This window comes from Erigeron canadensis, chromosome 1 (genome assembly GCF_010389155.1).
Source record: "Erigeron canadensis isolate Cc75 chromosome 1, C_canadensis_v1, whole genome shotgun sequence".
Lineage (NCBI taxonomy): Eukaryota > Viridiplantae > Streptophyta > Magnoliopsida > Asterales > Asteraceae > Erigeron > Erigeron canadensis.
In genome coordinates this window covers 3,859,271-3,873,991 of record NC_057761.1, presented here as the reverse complement: position 1 = coordinate 3,873,991, position 14,721 = coordinate 3,859,271, and the positions used below count along the sequence as shown (strand labels likewise).

The following is a 14,721-nucleotide window of genomic DNA, read 5'->3' as shown; positions in this document are numbered from 1 at the left end:
TACTTCACCTTGAATAACTATCGAAAAATGGCTTTCTTTACACCCGCTTCCATATTTCATTAAGGTAATTTGCTTGCTTAGTGCTTTCACTAAGGTGACGACTTCAGTGAAACTTCTATTGTTGATCAGATGAAAGCGAAGACCTTGATAAGGAATAAGAACAAGAGCTATATCATTTGCATACAGTTACTTTGACCAATTTCTACATAAGTCATTAGGTTTGTTACTTATAATATTTTTTTGGGTTTTGTTAGTGACAACCCTTAGGGTTGTCTGTAAAAACTAATTGGATGCATTAAAATTTGTACCTTGGTGTTAGAAAAATCAGGGAGCGGTTTTTAATATATAATGTATAAGTTTTTAAGCATGTAATATGTTGTTAGTGACAGCCCTTAAGGCTGTCGGGCTGTCATTATCATTTTCCTACGATTAGATTCTTCCGTTACTGACAACATTTAACTTTCGTTGTAATCGGGTTCCAAGAAATATATGAAACCACAAATGCCGCAATCAGTCTTGCTAATTTACTTTCAAAAGGAATAGAACATAAAATGGTACTATGCACCTCGTTTATGCTAAGTTTAATACTTTAATTTAGTTTTGCCAATCTACAATCACTTTAACTTCTCTACATCACAGCAAAATTGAGGCTCATGCCAGGTAACAGTTATATTCATTGAAATGGAACGGCCATGGTATTATGTTTATGTCAACTGCAACAAGTGCAACAAAGGGCTTACTTGCAAACAGGAGGTTGTCCAAGCTATGTTTGTTCAGGTCATGAGGAAGTAGTTGGAGTTAAATACATGTAAGTTACTTCACTTTAGTTCGAAAATTTATCAAGGAACTTTCACTAACATTTTCTAATTGATTTGAATGTTTCAGTCTATGATGGTAATCACTAATAGAAACTGTAAGCGTTATTTACAAACCTTATTACTTGATTAAAACAGCCCCTGTTTTCACCAGCAGGTGGCCTTTGGCCCGACCAATAAAACTACTAGTTTAACATAAAATACTAAAACAACAATAAAAAGTTCAAAGAGTATAACAAAAAAAATCCAATAACAACTTAGGTATTGTACCAGGAAAAAAGACTGTTAGTCAACGAAGATATAGTTGTTGGTCAACTGCTTTTAGCTAACAAATCCCTTTTTTACTTTTTGGCTTCTCTCTTCAACTGATAAATTAAGATTCAAATTTTATCCACATACGCAGGTTACGTTTTTATACATTTTTGTACTACACCTTAATCATATGGTCTAAAATTCTACAAATAATAGCATCAGGTAAATGTTAAAAATAACTACATTTTTATCCACTTCCTTTAAATATAAAGATGGTAAATACCACAAGTATAGTCTTATAAAAATGCTTAATATTCGAAAACCTAAAACTAAGAGTGAGATATTTAACTGAATGCACCTTCAATTTCTCTTAAACAAATAAAAAATATTGGTTATCACAGTAAAATTATCAATATGTTACAGGTAGTGTGTAAATCACAAATATACGAATGATACTATTCTGTCATAACTGGAAAGGATGCCGCAGCCAGGAAACCAAAATCGTAAGAACTTGCAAACAAATCAGAAAGTTTTCGGGAAAACGTATTTGACCAAATGCAAGTTAGAATGTTTGATACCAATAATGCCTAATATAAACAATATACCACATTCTCATTGGTACTCTGAATTTATGTATTAGGTAGTATATAACATAATAGTAGACTTTGTAAACAACTCATATCTTTTGTTGTGATGCGATGCCATAGAAACGACAGACAAACGAAAAGCAGAGTTATACAAAGTACGTGCCGATCTTGGTTAGAAATAGAATGGTATTGATGCCGAACCATTGAAAATTAAGCTTTGCATGTGATTATATATGGTCTCATAAGAATGACAGTAGTGGTCTCGGTATTTTTATGTTACTTTTGTACACAGATTTCATTTTTAATATGGGGCTATTTGCAAATAAGTAGATGTTCACATGACAGGCTCTAACTGTTATATCTTATATGCACTACAAATGTGAAGAACATTGTATCAGATTTGTATAGATAAGCCTTATTCTGTTTTCTTAAATGCCTATTACCCTGCCACTACGTGCGGATAACAATCCTAGTGAAAATATGTTTATGATTGTGATAATGTCCCAATTTAAATATCATATTTTGACTTTGAATTCTTTTTTACGCAACTTTAACTATAAATTTTTTTATTTGTGTTATATAGTACTTGATTTGAAATATATATATATGGATAGATTGAGTTTAAATATTGTAACACCCCAAATATTTTAAGGTAAAAGAAATTAACCCCTTTTCATAGTTTTGACATTAAATTAATTTCCTGATATTTTATTTTTGGATATGAGGTTAATTTAGTTGGAACTTTAGCGGATAGCGGGTAAAATACCCACAAAAGTGGGATGAGTCGTGGCATCCTCACAAAGTGCCAGCCATCCATTTGATCATGAGTCATCTCCCACTTCTATTTTTCTTCTTCCCTACATGCATCCCTTCTCATATTCTTTCTAAATCAAAGAGTAATTCATCCAAGGGCAAAAACATTAATCATCTTCATCTATATTAGAAATTTAAAAGCTAGGGTTTTGGTGATTTTGGGTGGTGGCCGAAAATCAAGAGGAAAAAGGGTGAAAAAGAAATTGTAGCCTATAGTCTTGAATTAGCTCATTGAATCTTGAGGTATTGAATTCCCTTAAATTAGTTTTTATCTTTCCTTTGAAATTAGGGTTCATGGATGAACCAAATTAGGGGTTTTGCTAGAATATGAATTATGGTTAATTTTTCCCCAATTCCTTAGTCAACCTAGTTGTCATTGAGTTATATGATGTGTTTGATTTTTGAAATAGATGAGTTCAATGTGACAAATTGAGTTTGTAAGAAAAGATGAATTTTTGTTAGTTATTGAAATATGAATGAAAATGGTAGGATCAATGATGTTGTTATAGATGAAAGAAACTCAATGACAAATGAGTTGAGTTTTGGGTTTAGAAAAGGCTAGTGATTGAGAATGGCTAGGTTGAACTAGTCAAGTTGTGAATGTAAGCTTATACATTTTATGATATGATTATAGGTTGAAGCTTGCTTGTGCTTATTCGTTTTAGCATTGTTGTCCTTTATGTGGAAGAGGTGAGTACATTTGCATACCTTTATGTTTATGTTGGATCAATTGACCACATCATGTTGAAGCCTTTTGTCTATGGTGGTTTTGACCATTTCATGTTGAAGTTTGTAAATCCATGTGTGGTAATTGATGTGGCATAAAGCCATGTGGGGCATTGTGATTATGAGGCCTAAGAACCTCCGGGGCCTAAGAATCCCGATAGATATAATTGTTTAGCTTATATGGATCCATATATGTGTTGTTAGTGTACAAGGTGAATATGTAAATGTGACATGAAATCCCTCTCCTCTTGGCTCTTGGTATATTTAGGTTTGATAGTATATGGATCCATATATGTGTTGTTAATGGTATTCAAGAGTTTTGAAACAATTTGATGTTGTAATTATGTTTAAAATGTTTCCATGAAGTTGTTATAATTCTCTAGAATGTGTCTTTCAGATGTTAGTTTGAAATTTGAAGGTTACAAGTTGTTCAAGGTCGAAATGAGTATTAGGGTTGCTGTCAGGTGGCCCACTGCGGCACAATGGATTCCCACGGAAACCATTTTGGTTCCTCCCACTCCGGCGCAGTGGGAGATGTGTCGAACCCACTGCGGCGCAGTGGGGCATGTTCATGTTCTGGCCGAGGATTTCCATTGCGACGCAGTGGGGAGTCCTCGACCCACTGCGACGCAGTGGGGTATAAAAAAAAATTCTTATATTTTCGGTTTATCAAGTTAGGTCTTTACAAGTTGGTATCAAAGCCAAGGTTTAAAGGATTTAGGTATTTCCTCGTGTAGGGGGTTCCTAGACTTAAACCTTAGTTGAGACTCGACCTTAGGTGACCGAAATTTTATATGGGATCGAAAGATGCGTTTGATGATGCTAGTTTATCCACTTGCTAGTATTTAATGCACAATAAGAAGTTGGCCTTATTATGGTTGAAGTATTAACAATTTATAAACTAACGACATCAAACCTTGAGACGATTTAGTACAAAATTATAGGTTTGGTTTTAGTTTGAGCGTGTAGAGATAGGTTATGAAATTAAATCTGTTTATTCATTCTTATTATAATATGGCCGATCAACGTAACGACGAAGATGAAAACCATAGTCAAAATGAAGAAGAAGAGCCCATATTTGCCGAAGATAGTATGGATACCTCGGACCAAATCGGGAGAGCCTTAGAGAAGTACACTCCGGTGTTACTCAAAAGATTGAACGCAACAATGGAAGGGGCTATGAATAACCACATAGCTCAAATGATCAGGGAAGAGGTTGCAATTAACGTGCAACGGGAATTTGAGAAACGTGATGCCAAGGATAAAGGCAAGAAGAATGAAGAAGAGAAGGAGGTGAAAGTAACGGGGGAAAGAAGTTACTAGAAGAAGTTCACCTTTCGATACTTTGAAGTGTGCCACCCTCCGGAGTATCACGGTGATCATGATCCCATTGTTTGTACGAGGTGGATATCGTAGATAGAAGGGGCTTTCCGTACTAGTCAATGCCCCTCACATCTTAAAGTTATTTTTGCGGTGAGCATGCTCAAAAACAGTAGGAAGAGATGGTGGGATGGTTTGTTGGCTATCAAGAAAGGGGCGCTAGATAATGTGGGATGACCCGAATTTAAGGAAATGTTTTTCAAGGAATTCCGATCGGAGGCCGAGGTAACTAAGTTGAGGAGTGAATTCCTCAATGATTGTCAAGGCAACATGAGCTTGAACGAATTCCGAGCCCAATTCTTGGACAAGGCTCAATTTTGTCCGAAATTTCTTGAGAATGACCAATTACTCAAAGAGCAATTCTATTTGAAGTTGAGGAAGAACCTTTGGGAGAAGATTAGTTTGCGTCAAATGGAGTCTTTCTCCATGTTGCCGGATGTGGCCCGGGATCATGAAATTGAAGAGAAGATATGAGGATGTAAATTCTCCAAGCAAGTGGCCTAGACAAGAGGGTAGTTCCGGTAACCACTCAAATAGAAGAAATGTTCCTTTTTGCCGCCAATGCAAGAAGAATCATTTGGGGGTATGTAGGGCGGCGAATAAGGGTTGTTATACTTATGGGAAGCCGGGGCACACTAGTCGGGAATGTAGGTCTAAACCTCAAAAACCCCTTATATGTTTCAAGTGCTTTGAGGAGGGCCATATGAGAAGCTCATGCCCTAAGTTGACTGAAGAGGAGAGGCTAGAAGAGAGAAGGGGGAAGGCGGAGAGGAAGAACGCTCAAGTTCATGGAAACCCGCGTGGAAGATCTTTTCAACTCACGGTGGAGCAAGCAAGAAACTCGGATGATGTTGTCACAGGTACATTTCTTGTATATAATGTGCCTATGCGAATTCTCTTTGATTCAGGGGCGAATAGATCATTTGTTGCAACTAGAGTAATTCATGTTATTCCCATGTCTAAGACATGTCTAGAAAATACTTTGCGAGTTGAGGTTGGTAATGGTAGGGTGGAATTAGTGAAGGATGTGTATAAAGGGTGTGAAATCAAAATTTCTTCGGAACTCTTCCAAGCTAATCTAATTCCTTTTCCAATGGGAGAGTTTGACATAATCTTAGGTATGGATTGGTTGAGCTCTTGTAACGCCAAGATCGCGTGTGATGAAAAAGCGGTGTATTTGAAGACTTCTAAGGGCAAAGACTTGGTGGTTTACGGTGATTAGAAAGAACGTTCTATATCCGTGTGTACTTTTGCTCGTGCCAAACGCTACATTACATGGATGTCATGCTTATCTTGCCCACATCGTAGATGTTGAGAAGCAACCCCTATCTATCGAAGACATCCCTATTGTTAATGAATTCGCCGACGTTTTTCCCGAAGACTTGTAAGGCATTCCTCCCGAACGACAAGTTGAATTCTCAATTGATCTTATTTCGGGAGCTAACCCCATTGCTAAAGTTCCTTATCGTTTGGCCCAACGGAGATGCAAGAGATGATGAAGCAACTACAAGAATTACTTGACAAGGGTTTTATTCGACCTAGTAACTCTCCATGGGGTGCACCGGTACTTTTTGTAAAGAAGAAGGATGGAAGCATGCGAATGTGCATCGACTACCGCGAGCTCAACAAAGTCACCGTAAAGAACAAGTATCCATTGCCTAGAATCGACGATTTATTCGATCAACTTCAAGGAGCTTCGTATTTTTCCAAAATTGATCTTCGTTCGGGTTACCATCAACTCAAAGTACGTGAAGAAGATATTCCTAAAACCGCCTTTCGGACTCGTTACGGTCATTTCGAATTCGTGGTCATGCCATTTGGCCTTACTAATGCTCCCGCGGCTTTCATGGACCTCATGAACTGTGTTTGTCGCCCTATGCTCGATAAGTCCGTGATCGTCTTCATTGATGACATTTTCATTTACTCAAAAAGTTCATCCGATCATGAAGTTCATTTAAACGAGGTGTTGGAAACATTACGAAAAGAGAAGCTCTATGCTAAGTTCTCCAAGTGTGAGTTTTGGATAAGGGAAGTGCAATTTCTTGGTCATGTGGTTAATAGTGAAGAAATTATGGTGGACCCGGCCAAGATTAATGCGGTGATGAAGTGGGAACAACCCAGGAATCCGTTGGAGATTAGAAGTTTTCTTGGTCTAGCGGGCTATTACCGTCGTTTTATTCAAGACTTCTCTAAAATAGCTTCCCCATTGACCAAGTTGACCCGAAAGAACATTAAGTTCAAATGGAAGAGCGAACAAGAGATGGCTTTCCAACAACTTCGTGAAAGACTAAGTCAAGCGCCGGTCCTCGTATTGCCCGATGGCCTAGAAGACATGGCAGTGTATTGTGATGCATCATTTAATGGCCTTGGATGTGTTCTTATGCAACGAGGTAAAGTGATTGCTTATGCCGCTAGACAATTGAAAGAGCATGAAAAACGATATCCTACCCATGACTTGGAGTTAGCGGCGGTGGTTTTTGCTTTGAAAATTTGGCGCCATTACCTTTATGGAGTCAAGTTTACCATTTACTCCGATCATAAAAGCCTCAAGTACTTCTTTGAGCAAAGAGATCTCAATAATCGCCAAAGAAGATGGTTAGATCTTTTGAAAGGTTATGATTGTGAGATATTATATCATCCCGGGAAGGCTAATGTAGTGGCGGACGCTTTGAGTCGGAAGAGTTCTCATCATGCTTTAGTTGTTTCTCCCCTATGGGTTTTGATCACCAACGATTTCTTTGATCAAGTTAAGGAAGCTCAAGGAAAGGCTTTGCAACGACATCCTAAGAGAGAAAGAATTCAAGGTCAAATTCAATATTTTACTAAGGATTCTCGTGGTCTTACCTTACGTTTTGGGAGGATTTGGGTCCCATTTTCTTATGAGTTGAAACAAGTCCTACTTGATAAGGCTCACAAATCCAAGTACTCCATCCACCCCGGTGCTACAAAGATGTATCATGATTTGAAGGTGGAATATTGGTGGCCCGGTATGAAGCGAGATGTGGTGAAGTATGTTGAAAAATGCTTGACTTGTGCACAAGTGAAAGCGGAGCATCAAAAGCCTTATGGTATGTTGCAACCGTTGGAAATCCCCAAATGGAAGTGGGAGGAGATCACCATGGATTTCATCACTAAATTGCCCAAGACGCCTAGAAATCAATTCGATACGATTTGGGTAATAGTAGATAGATTGACCAAGAGTGCCTTGTTTCTTCCCATCCATGAGGCATCATCATCCGAAGTGTTGGCAAAGATCTACGTAAAAGAAGTTGTAGCAAGACATGGAGTTCCCATCTCCATTGTTTCGGATAGAGACACTCGTTTCACTTCTCACTTTTGGCGAAAATTTCATGAAGATATGGGTACCAAGCTCAAGCTTAGCACCGCCTATCACCCACAAACGGATGGCCAAAGTGAGAAAACCATTCAAACGACTGAAGACATGCTTCGGGCATGTATCATTGATTTTGGAGGCACTTGGGATCTTCACTTGTCTTTGGTAGAGTACTCATACAACAATAGCTACCATTTTAGTATTCAAATGCCACCGTACGAAATGTTGTATGGAAGGAAGTGTCGATCTCCAATTTGTTGGGAAGAAGTAGGTCAAAGGGAAATAGGTGGCACGGAAGTGGTGTTGAAAACCATTGAGAAGATAGATGTGATCAAGGAAAGATTGAAAATGGCTCAAGACCGACAAAAGTCGTATGCGGATAAAGGAAGAAGGCCAATTGAATTCAATGTTGGTGATCGTGTTTTGTTGAAGGTCTCTCCATGGAAAGGTGTTCTACGGTTTCAAAAGCGTGGAAAGTTAAGTCCCCGTTTTATTGGCCCGTTCAAAATCTTGGCTAAAGTTGGCAAGGTTGCCTACCATTTGGAGTTACCGGAAGAGTTATCGAGAATTCACCCTACTTTTCATGTGTCACATCTTAGGAAATGCCTTGCCAACGAGTCTTCCTATGTACCATTGAATGAGATTGAGGTCGATAATAAGTTGAATTATATTGAAGAGCCGATTGCCATAGTCGAGGAAGAGCTTTAAAGAGTACGAAATAAGACGGTGAGAACTTACAAGATATTGTGGAAGCATGGTAGCATGTCCGATTGTACATGGGAATCCGAGTATGATGTGCTAGTTTATTATCCGTCTTTGCATACGGCTTGGATCACAAGGCCGTGATCCGTTCCAAGTGGGGGAGAGTTGTAACACCCCAAATATTTTAAGGTAAAAGAAATTAACCCCTTTTCATAGTTTTGACATTAAATAAATTTTGTAGGTCATTTATTTTTGGATATGGGGTTAATTTAGTTGGACTTTAGCGGATAGCGGGTAAAATACCCACAAAAGTGGGATGGGTCGTGGCATCCTCACAAAGTGCCAGCCATCCATTTGATCATGAGTCATCTCCCACTTCTATTTTTCTTCTTCCCTACATGCATCCCTTCTCATATTCTTTCTAAATCAAAGAGTAATTCATCCAAGGGCAAAAACATTAATCATCTTCATCTATATTAGAAATTTAAAAGCTAGGGTTTTGGTGATTTTGGGTGGTGGCCGAAAATCAAGAGGAAAAAGGGTGAAAAAGAAATTGTAGCCTATAGTCTTGAATTAGCTCATTGAATCTTGAGGTATTGAATTCCCTTAAATTAGTTTTTATCTTTCCTTTGAAATTAGGGTTCATGGATGAACCAAATTAGGGGTTTTGCTAGAATATGAATTATGGTTAATTTTTCCCCAATTCCTTAGTCAACCTAGTTGTCATTGAGTTATATGATGTGTTTGATTTTTGAAATAGATGAGTTCAATGTGACAAATTGAGTTTGTAAGAAAAGATGAATTTTTGTTAGTTATTGAAATATGAATGAAAATGGTAGGATCAATGATGTTGTTATAGATGAAAGAAACTCAATGACAAATGAGTTGAGTTTTGGGTTTAGAAAAGGCTAGTGATTGAGAATGGCTAGGTTGAACTAGTCAAGTTGTGAATGTAAGCTTATACATTTTATGATATGATTATAGGTTGAAGCTTGCTTGTGCTTATTCGTTTTAGCATTGTTGTCCTTTTTGCGGAGGAGGTGAGTATATTTGCATACCTTTATGTTTATGTTTGATCAATTGACCACATCATGTTGAAGCCTTTTGTCTATGGTGGTTTTGACCATTTCATGTTGAAGTTTGTAAATCCATGTGTGGTAATTGATGTGGCATAAGCCTATGTGGGGCATTGTTATTATGAGGCCGAAGAACCTACGGGGCCTAAGAATCCCGATAGTTGATATGATATGAGGCCTAAGAACCTCCTTGGCCTAAGAATCCCGATAGATATGATTGTTTAGCTTATATGGATCTATATATGTGTTGTTAGTGTACAAGGTGAATATGTAAATGTGACATGACGATGCCATTGGTTACATGTAAAAGTCCTTGTACTTTGTCCTCCTTCGTATCCTTAAATGTATGCAGGTATATTCACTAAGCCTTTGCTTATATTTTAGTTATTTACCCTTTTGTAGGTAGTTCCGGAAGAAGGAACTAGTGTGTTGATTTGAAAGAGTTGACTAGAGCTTGAAGTGACTTTGCAAGATTTGGAGGTATTGGGTCATTCTTGGAGGAATGACAAACTTTTGGATTAGAGGCCTAGAAATCCCTCTCCTCTTAGCTCTTGGTACATTTTGGTTTGATGGTCATACTTTTGTTAAAATTTTGTAAATGATCAGGTGTAAAGTCTTAACAAATTGTGAAGTTGCACTTTGGACGAAAATAGCGTCAAAATGGGTAAATGACCCGTTAATGGTATTCAAGAGTTTTGAAACAATTTGATGTTGTAATTATGTTTAAAATGTGTCCATGAAGTTGTTATAAATCTCTAGAATGTGTCTTTCAGATGTTGGTTTGAAATTTGAAGGTTACAAGTTGTTCAAGGTCGAAATGAGTATTAGGGTTGTTGTCAGGTAGCCCACTGCGGCGCAGTGGGGGTGACTTTGCCCACTGCGGCGCAATGGATTCCCACGGAAACCATTTTGGTTCCTCCCACTGCGGCGCAGTGGGAGATTTGTCGAACCCACTGCGGCGCAGTGAGGCATGTTCATGTTCTGGCCGAGGATTTCCACTACGGCACAGTGGGGTATAAAAAAAAATTCTTATATTTTCGGTTTATCGAGTTGGGTCTTTACAAATATATTTTTCATTAATATAACTTTCACTAAGTATTATGTTCTACAAACAAAATTACTTACGGTTAAAATTAGAGAAAAAAAGATTTTATAAATCAAATTTGGACATTTAAATTGGTACAATGCTTATTTATATTTAGTTATTTTTACGTTAGTTATATTTTTCATCTTTCAAGACTTTCACGTTTTGCATTTTCAATCTTTAAGAGATTTTGTTACAACTTAACCTTTGAAGTTGGAAAACTTTTGCAATCGAGTTCCATAAGTAAAACGACGAGACTCTTTTGATGTTAACCAACCACATGTGATGATAAGATAGTCCATTCCCCTTTTGAATGTCCTATTAATAACTTGAGTAAAATCACTTTATAGTATTGAAAGTATAAAATATGATAACTTAGTTGAGAGGCGAAATTCAAATTATCGTTTATAATTTTATGTTTTAGTTATTATTGATGTGTTTGTATTTTTATTTTTTTTCCAATAAAATGTTTTTATTCTTAAGGTAATGTGTTTTTCTAGCTTTGATAAAGTGATATTAAAATTAATGTATTATATTTTTCAATATAAATAAAAATAATTAAGTGCTATTGAGTTTTTAATAAAACGTTGTTTTATATTTATATTGATAATTTTAAGAATTACTTATACTTTTGGTTCTTGTGATTTTTACGAAATTTCATATTTTATTCCTTTTCTTACGAAATTATATTTTTTATCCTTAAATTTGAAATTTTGTCAATGATTTTGATCCATGCCAGTAACAACCCGGAAGGAAAGTTAACTCTAATTTTAAAATGTAAGACGGTGTTGTAGGATGAGGATTCTTTATAGTTATTTATAACTTTATTAGTAAAGTTGGTGATTCTAACCTTAGAATTAAAATCAAAGGTCAAGATTGAAATATATATCTTTGAATTTTGACCCTTGATTTAAATACAAAGGTCAAGATACTTCTAACTTTACTAGTAAAGTTGAAAGTAACTTTAGAGAATTTTTATCCCGTGTTGTAAGACGAGAGAGTCTCTCTTTTTACAAATATAACCCTTCAATACTGAATTCCATTATGGAAGGTTGAAACGATGACTAAGGCCGTGACATCATCTTCAAATTTAGGCTTCTTCGCTATAAAACGAAAAATTAAATTGATGATAAATAATTCAACTAACTTTTACTCCCAAAGTTATATAATAACCAACCAAAATGCTCACCAATTTCCGGTATCTTTTCAAAAACACAATGACCATTTCAGAGCTCGTTTTCATTCCATTTCCATTAGCCGGTCACCTGCCGTCGATGGTGGAGCTCGCCAAGCTTCTCCTCGACCGTGAGCCACGCCTATCCGTCTCGATCATCCTAATGAACCCCTCCTCACAATCATATTACGATCAAGTAACTCAAGACTCAACTCCCCGTTTACGTTTCATAGACATCCCTTGTGACGAAACAGCAAAATCACATGTCATACCCAACACTTTCCTCAACGCTTTCATCGAATACCACAAGACACATGTTAAGAAAATCGTCCAAGACATCGTTAGTTCTAGCTCTGCTCGGCTCGTTGGGTTCGTTGTTGATATGTTTTGTGTACCTATGACCGATGTCGCGAATGAGCTTGGTGTTCCAACATTTACGTATTTTGCATCTGGTGCTGCCACGCTTGGCACGATGTTTTACTTGCAGGACAAGCGCGACTATGAGGGTTATGATGCGACAGAGTTTGCTGACCCGGGATTGAAGCTTTCAATCCCGAGTTTTTACTACCCTGTCCCGTCCGAACTTTTACCTAGTCCAGTGCATATGAAAGGAGATACGTTAAAAATCTATCTAGATCTAGCCAAGAGGTTTCGCAAATCAAAGGGTATTATAGTAAATACATTTCTAGACCTTGAACGGCGTGGGATGAGGGCCATTTATGGAAGTTACCGCTGTCGCCCACAAGTGTTACCAGTTGGGCCGATACTAAACCTCAAAAACCCGAAAAATAATGATAAGTCGGACGAAATTATGACATGGCTAGATGATCAGCCCGAGAATTCGGTTGTGTTCCTCTGCTTTGGGAGCATGGGAACCTTCAATGAGGAACAAGTGAAAGAAATTGCAATTGCTCTAGAAAAAAGTGGACAACGTTTCCTATGGTCGCTTAGGCGTCCACCACAATCGAATATACTAATGGATGGTCCAGAGGATTACGAAAGTCTAGAAAAAATCTTGGATGAGGGCTTTTTAGAACGAACATCGAGTATCGGGAAGATAATTGGATGGGCACCACAGATGGCGGTGTTGTCCCATCCTTCTACAGGAGGGTTCGTGTCACATTGTGGGTGGAACTCGATACTGGAGAGTATATGGTGTGGGGTTCCAATAGCGGCTTGGCCCATTTACGCAGAACAACACCTTAACGCGTTCCAGTTCGTTGGGGAATTAGGATTGGCCGCAGAAATTAAAGTTGATTATCGAAACGGGATGTTGGTTAAGGCAGAGGAAATTGTAAGTGGGATTAATAAGTTAATGAATGATGGCGAGATTAGAAAGAATGTAAAAGAGATGAAACAGAAGAGCCGGTCAACGATTGTTGAAGGGGGACAATCTTATTATAATGTTAAACGTCTTATTGATCTTATCATGATCAAGGAGTAATTTACTTAGCTGCTGGATGCATCATCTACTATTCTACTTCATATCGCTTTTGATGATGTATCATGTATGTTCTATTGATTTGAGGGTTGTTGAATTAGATACAAAAGTAGAAAAGTATATGTAATGTTAAACCGTTATCGGGGGTTTTTACTTCATTTTTGTCATTGGGTGACCGTGCAATTCTTATCAAATGAGCCGTGTTATCTCTGTTAGGATCACAAGGTTGATAAATTTTTAATTCCTTAACTTTAAAACCATAATAATCACTTAACTTTAAGTTTGTTATTTTGTTAAGTTAATAAAAATTAAATTGATGGGCATTACAAGTAGTGGTGTGTCACTTTGAAATAAATTATTAAATAAAAACTGATTTAACAAAACTGATGAGAAAAAACACTGGTAGCAATCTATTATACATCTATTTTTACTTCATGAGGTTAGACTATGAGGAGCAAGACTCCTTTTTAAAGCCCTACATGGAGGCATCTATTTTTACTTGATGAGGTTAGACTATTATTCATTATGAGGCTTTCCTTCTTATATTTTTGGAGCAAAGCTTTAAAAAATACTCCATAAGCCCTTGAGGGACCCACAATAGTCATGAAAAGGAAAATTAAGTGGTGGAGCAAGTGTTTGGGAAAGTGAAAAGTATTGATAGCCCCATGAAAGATTCCTTTTATCTCTTTCATTTCACCTCGTCAATTTTCTCACGACACACTCTCTTTCTCTCCATAATGCCCCTCAGGGCAATGCGGGGCGTCCCGGGACGTTCTCACACATCAAAAATGCAATTTCACGCCTTGTTCCGGATAGTCTTATATCATCAAAATGTGATGCACTATATTATGTTATAATGTATACCAATATAATTGTTTACTTTTAATATCATAAGCATTTAGCTTTTAAACTTTTAATATGTACCTGCCTATTTGGGTGTACGTATATGACGTTCATATATTACGTGGCATCCATATACTACATACGTATCCGGTTGTCACTTTTAAAACTTTTGATTGGTCCGGATACATATATTGTTAATCGTGTAGATTATACATATATATATATACATATATATATAGGGGTAAGATATTTTGAGACCACCTCTTATTTTAGGACCAACTAGGACCATTGATTTTTGTACACCATCATCATCTACTACAATATACAAGACTTTTTTGTAAAAACACTAAGACTTTCTGGCGACGGGCCCACCAGAAAATCATGTGTAAGTAACTTACACAGTTAACTTACACATGATTTTCTGGTGGACCCGTCGCCAGAAAATCTTAGTGTTTTTACAAATAAGTCTTGTATATCGTAGTAGATGATGATGG

The 14,721-nt window shown here is 37.1% G+C and overlaps 2 protein-coding genes across 2 annotated transcripts; both read left to right on the top strand.

Annotated features, from left to right (window-relative positions):
* Positions 1–5,024: 5,024 nt before the first annotated feature.
* LOC122592525 lies at positions 5,025–5,795 on the top strand. Its single transcript, XM_043764811.1, has one exon. It carries the CDS (start codon positions 5,025–5,027, stop codon positions 5,793–5,795), a length of 771 nt encoding a protein of 256 aa, XP_043620746.1.
* A 6,126-nt stretch (positions 5,796–11,921) lies between these two features.
* Positions 11,922–13,551, top strand: LOC122583332 (UDP-glycosyltransferase 71E1-like). The gene has a single exon (XM_043755753.1). The coding sequence runs from the start codon at positions 11,951–11,953 to the stop codon at positions 13,385–13,387; it is 1,437 nt and encodes a 478-aa protein (XP_043611688.1). The 5' UTR covers positions 11,922–11,950; the 3' UTR covers positions 13,388–13,551.
* Positions 13,552–14,721: the final 1,170 nt, after the last annotated feature.

Coding starts and splice junctions, on each gene's coding strand:
- LOC122583332 (XM_043755753.1), top strand. CDS start 11,951: ATGCTCACCAATTTCCGGTATCTTTTCAAAAACACAATGACCATTTCA.
- LOC122592525 (XM_043764811.1), top strand. CDS start 5,025: ATGAAATTGAAGAGAAGATATGAGGATGTAAATTCTCCAAGCAAGTGG.